At 60.0% G+C, this 5,100-nt stretch overlaps 1 protein-coding gene across 1 annotated transcript; it reads left to right on the top strand.

Moving 5' to 3' along the window:
• The first annotated feature begins 2,130 nt into the window (after positions 1–2,130).
• FOXD3 (forkhead box D3) lies at positions 2,131–4,325 on the top strand. Its single transcript, XM_066325355.1, has one exon. It carries the CDS (start codon positions 2,764–2,766, stop codon positions 3,973–3,975), a length of 1,212 nt encoding a protein of 403 aa, XP_066181452.1. The 5' UTR covers positions 2,131–2,763; the 3' UTR covers positions 3,976–4,325.
• Positions 4,326–5,100: the final 775 nt, after the last annotated feature.

Below are 5,100 nucleotides of genomic sequence, written 5' to 3'. Positions count from 1 at the left end.
CAATGCTGGTTTAATCCAGGTCAGGGCAACGATTTATATAACTCATTAGTGAAAGTAATAGGCTTAAGGAGCTGAAAGGGGACACCTTTGGTTTCTCCTTCCTTTAAAACGATTACAGAAGCAGAAATTGCCCCAGCCCTGTCTTTCCTCCACAATCCCCCCCACCCCCGAGGCTCAGCCTCCGGATTTATTTTTAACTCGCTTCGCAGCCAGGATCTTGCTTTCCCATATTAGAATCAAATTGAGTTGTAATTAATTTCTCCCTCTCTATCATAACTTATTCCATCCTCCCTTTCCCCGTTGCTCTGCCGTGTCTCTATTTGACTCCGTATCGATCCGGACGATACAGTTTGTTTTTCTCCTGTTGCTAAATCTATCTGTCTATATGGGCGCCCACTTTCTATTTCTGGCCGTGTCATTATCGTGGGTTTCCACCTCCACGGGAGCCTCTTTAACTGTTTTATCTCTTCGCAGGACGCAGCTCCTGCTGCCCGCTCACCTTCAGCCCTTGAACTTCCATGGGTTATTCGGGGGAAACTTTCCTGATTTTTTTAGAAAAGCTTTTCTTCCGCTCTTAAGGGTAGGCTCCTTAATACTTTCCGAGGGGATGGGCTTCGAAGCGCTGCCCTGAACTTGAGCAGGTGAAGGCCCGCGGAGGGGCGCGGAGAGGCGCGGAGCGGGGCGGCCCCGCTCAGCCGGCAGCCGTGATTGAACACGGGCTCAGCACAATAGAGCCCTAATCGAGGGGAAACGTTTCTTTTCACGCTAAGCACCGTAATTAATAGTACGAATCAATTAATTTGACTTTTATTGTGCCGAAGAAAAGCGCAACAAATGGAACAGGGGGCTGAGGAGTTGGGGTTGTTCCTTTTTTTTTTTTTTTTTTTTTTTACCTGGGACAGCCTTTGCGGTGCGCCGGGTGACGGACAAGGCGGGTGCGTGTGTGTGGCTCTGTGACACCGTGTGACAGCGGGCGGTGCGCGGGTGCGGAGGTCACGGGCCGCGGACATCATGTGGGACACGCGGAAAAACGGGGGGACAGCGGCTCCGCGCCCTGCGGGAAGGTTCCCCCCGTGTTCCCCCCATCCTCATCGCGGGGCAGGGCCCGGCAGAGGCTCTGAGAGAGGCCGGGACAGCGATCATTCGGAGCCCCGCTGGATTTGGGGGAAAAGAATGGAATTGCTTTCCCTAAACCAGCGCCGCTCATAGGAAATCGTTAGCTCCTGGAGCGTTTTCCTAATTTAACTATATTTACCGAAAAGCGGACAACACGTGCGGGGAGTATAGGAGCAAAAGGGCTTCTGCGGGACGGATTAAAAAGCCAAAGGCCGAGAGCCACCGAGGGCCCGGGCGGGGGGTTCCGCAGCGGGGCAGGGCCGGGCCCCCTCCCGCCCCGCCGGGCGCCTTTCCCCGGGCCGGGGCTTACCTGGGGCCGCGGCAATACGGTCCTCACATTCACACACACTCCCTCATTTCCTACTTTTTCATATGCTAAGGCCCGCAATGATTAAGTCGTTAACACCTCTGGAAAGGAGAAAAAAAAAAAAAAAAAAAAAAAAAAAAAAAAAAAAAAAAAAAAAAAAAAAAAAAGAGATAGAGAAAAAAAGAAAAAAGGCAAAGAAAAAAAAATTAACCGGCTAAAAGGTTCTTTATTTATAGTTTCCCTTTGTTATTTTACTTCTTTTTTTATTTCTCCCCGCAACTAACCTAATAGATTAATCAATAGCTATTCTCTGATCTTCCGTTCCCAGCTGGTGCTGCTGCCGCCAGAAAAAAAAAATTAAAAGAAAAAAAAATATAGAAACCCACAGAAAAGTGGTTTCAAAGCCCAAACTCGGTGCTTTTAAGCGCTCTCGCGGCGGCGCATCCGCTGAGCCTGCGCTGCCGAGCTCCCCGTGAGCGGCGGCTCCGGGCCCGGCGCACCGGGAGCGGCAGCGGCGAGTCCCGGCCGCGGCGACATCCCCGCGGGGAGCGGAGGCTGCCGGTGCCGTCGGGGCCCGTCGGGGCGGGCGGAGCGGAGCCGCCGCCGCTCTTTGTTGACAGTCCATGAAACAACTCGAGTTTTGCATGACTTCACAGCGGGGCGCCTGACGTCAGGCGGTCACGTGGAGCCGCCTCCGAGTATATCTTTAACGGGAAAGTAATCTATCAGGCAGTCGGGACCGCCGCGCTGCCAAAGTGGCGAGCGAGGCCCCGCGACCCCCGGCCTCCTGCCCCCGCCCCGCCCGGCCGCCGGCAGCTCCGTCCCCTCCCTCTGCCGAGGGGGGGAAAAACAGAGGCCAAAAAAAAAAAAGCCGGACCGGAGGAGGAAAGAAGGAAGAGGAGAAAAAAAAAAAAAAAAAAACCAAAACCAAAAAAAAAGCAACGCAAAAAAGCCACCTAAGCCGGCGCGGAGGGCGGCGGAGCGGTGCGCGGCGCGGCCGCGGAGCGGAGCGGTGGAGCGGCGGCGGCCCGCGGAGCGGCCCCATGCGCGGCGCCCTCGGGCGCGCATCGCGGCGAGCGGGATCCGGCGGCGCCGCCTGAGCCCCGATGCCCGGCGGCGGGAGGTGACCGGGCGGCCAGCGCAGCCCCGCGGACGGGAGAGCAGCGGGCGCGGCCGCCCCATGCCCCGCGGGGACGGCGCCGCGGGGCGCAGCCGGGCCGCTCGGGTGTAGCCCCCGGGGCCGGTCGGAGGAGCGGCGGGAGCGGGGCGCGGGGGGAGCCCGGTGCGGGCGGGAGGCCCCTCCGCCGCCGCCGCCGCCGCGCCCCGTCCGCAGAGCGGGGATGACCCTGTCGGGCGGCGGCAGCGCCAGCGACATGTCCGGCCCCGCCGTCCCGGCGGCCGAGGATGTGGATATCGACGTGGTGGGAGAGGGAGACGACGGGCCGGGCAAGGACAGCGAGGGCGAGGCCGGCAGCCCCGCCGCCCTGCCGCGCCTGCCGCTGGACGAGGCGGCGGAGCTGGCGCTGCCCGCGGAGGCGGGAGCGGAGAGCGGCAGCAGCGGCAGCGGGAGCCCGGCCGGGGCGGCCCCCGGCGGCGCGGCCGAGGGCGGCAAGGGGGGCGGCGAGGAGGGGGCCAGCGGCGGCGGCGGCGGCGGCGGGGCGGCGGGGCAGAGCAAGCCCAAGAGCAGCCTGGTGAAGCCGCCCTACTCGTACATCGCCCTCATCACCATGGCCATCCTGCAGAGCCCGCAGAAGAAGCTGACGCTCAGCGGCATCTGCGAGTTCATCAGCAACCGCTTCCCCTACTACCGGGAGAAGTTCCCCGCCTGGCAGAACAGCATCCGCCACAACCTCTCCCTCAACGACTGCTTCGTCAAGATCCCCCGGGAGCCCGGCAACCCGGGCAAGGGCAACTACTGGACGCTGGACCCGCAGTCCGAGGACATGTTCGACAACGGCAGCTTCCTCCGCCGCAGGAAGCGCTTCAAGCGGCACCAGCAGGAGCACCTGCGGGACCAGACGGCGCTGATGATGCAGGGCTTCGGCGCTTACGGCCTGGCCGGACCCTACGGCCGCCCCTACGGGCTGCACCCGGGCGCCTACACGCACCCCGCGGCGGCCGCGGCCGCGCTGCAGTACCCCTACATCCCCCCGGTGGGGCCCATGCTGCCGCCCGCCGTGCCGCTGCTGCCGTCCAGCGAGCTCAGCCGCAAAGCCTTCAACTCGCAGCTCAGCCCCAGCCTCCAGCTGCAGCTCAACAGCCTGGGCGCCGCCGGCTCCATCGTCAAATCGGAGCCCAGCAGCCGCCCGTCCTTCAGCATCGAGAACATCATCGGCGTCCCCGCCGCCAGCTCGGCCGCCAGCGCACAGACTTTCCTGCGGCCGCCGGTCACCGTGCAGTCGGCGCTCATGGCCCACCAGCCGCTGGCGCTGGCCAGGACCACGGCGGCCATCGCGCCCATCCTCAGCGTGCCTACCAACATCATCGCGGGGCAGTTCCTGCAGCCCGCGGCCCCCGCCGCAGCCGTGCAGGCCAAGTGGCCGGCGCAGTAGCCCCGGGAGATAACCCCGGGCACAGCCCCGGGGAGCTCCGGCCGCCCCCTCGGGGCTCCCGGGCTCGGAGCAGCGGCGGGTACCGGCCGCTTGTACATATTTGTATCAAAAATCACTGACGTTGCTTTCGGGGTTTTTATTTTTCTAAAGAGGCGAAAATGACGGTCGCGATTAGGAGCTTGCGAACTTTCACTTTTTTTGAAGGTTCCGGCGCTCCCGAGCGGTTTTATCCGAAATAAACGAACAAACGAGGGAAAAAAAATTGTAATAATTTAAAAAAAAAAAGCGGGGGAAATTTTAAATATTAAACGAACGAACAGGGAAAAAAAAAAGACAGAATTTTGGAGAGAGAGAGAGAAAAAAAGGAGGAAAAACGCTGTCATTCTATTATAGAAGTCTGTTTATATATGAATGAATATATGTATTCTAAATGTTATCCCTTCGTGTTGTACACAACTTTGTAAATAAATTTTTAAAATGCTCTGCCCGTCTCGGTGTGAGGGGTGTTTTTGTGATCCCCCCCGGCCGCAGGACGGGGCTGCGCGGCCGCGGAGGTCGGAGAGGCGCTCGGGGCTCGGCCGCGGAGCTCTCCGGTTCTCCGCGGAGTTTTGGGTTCGGCCGGTGCCGGTTCGGGCGGGTTTCCCTCGGTCCCTCCCGCCGGTTCGGGATGCGCGGCCGCGCAGCGACAGCGCCCGGCCCCGCTCGTTCGCGGAGCGGCCGCCGCGGCGGGGCCGGTATCATCCTGATTTCTTCCAAATCCGACCTTCCCCGGCAGATCCGAGACTCCCGCTAGCGCGCCGTGATGTTTCCCTAAATATATTAATTTTTCTCGGCCTGATTTGGACGCTACAGCCCGGCGCTGCGGCAATCCCGGCCGGAATAGGTACGCTTTGGGTCTGCGGTCGGGGCTAATTATAAGGGAAATTATTTTAAATAAAACACCATGAGTCGATTTAATCAATGTTTACTATTTATTTTAGAAGGGGAAAAAATGAATATATATATATATATTGAGGCCGTGGCCGTGCGGTGTCCGAACTCGGCCCTTTCGTTTAGATCAGGGGAATAATCAGGGTTAAAGCAGCGGTTCTTCCCGCAGGAAGAGATCGGCCTTTCCCACTTAAT

This window comes from Sylvia atricapilla, chromosome 9 (genome assembly GCF_009819655.1).
Source record: "Sylvia atricapilla isolate bSylAtr1 chromosome 9, bSylAtr1.pri, whole genome shotgun sequence".
NCBI lineage: Eukaryota > Metazoa > Chordata > Aves > Passeriformes > Sylviidae > Sylvia > Sylvia atricapilla.
Note: the sequence above shows the minus strand (reverse complement) of the source record. Positions and strands in the feature narration are given on the sequence as shown.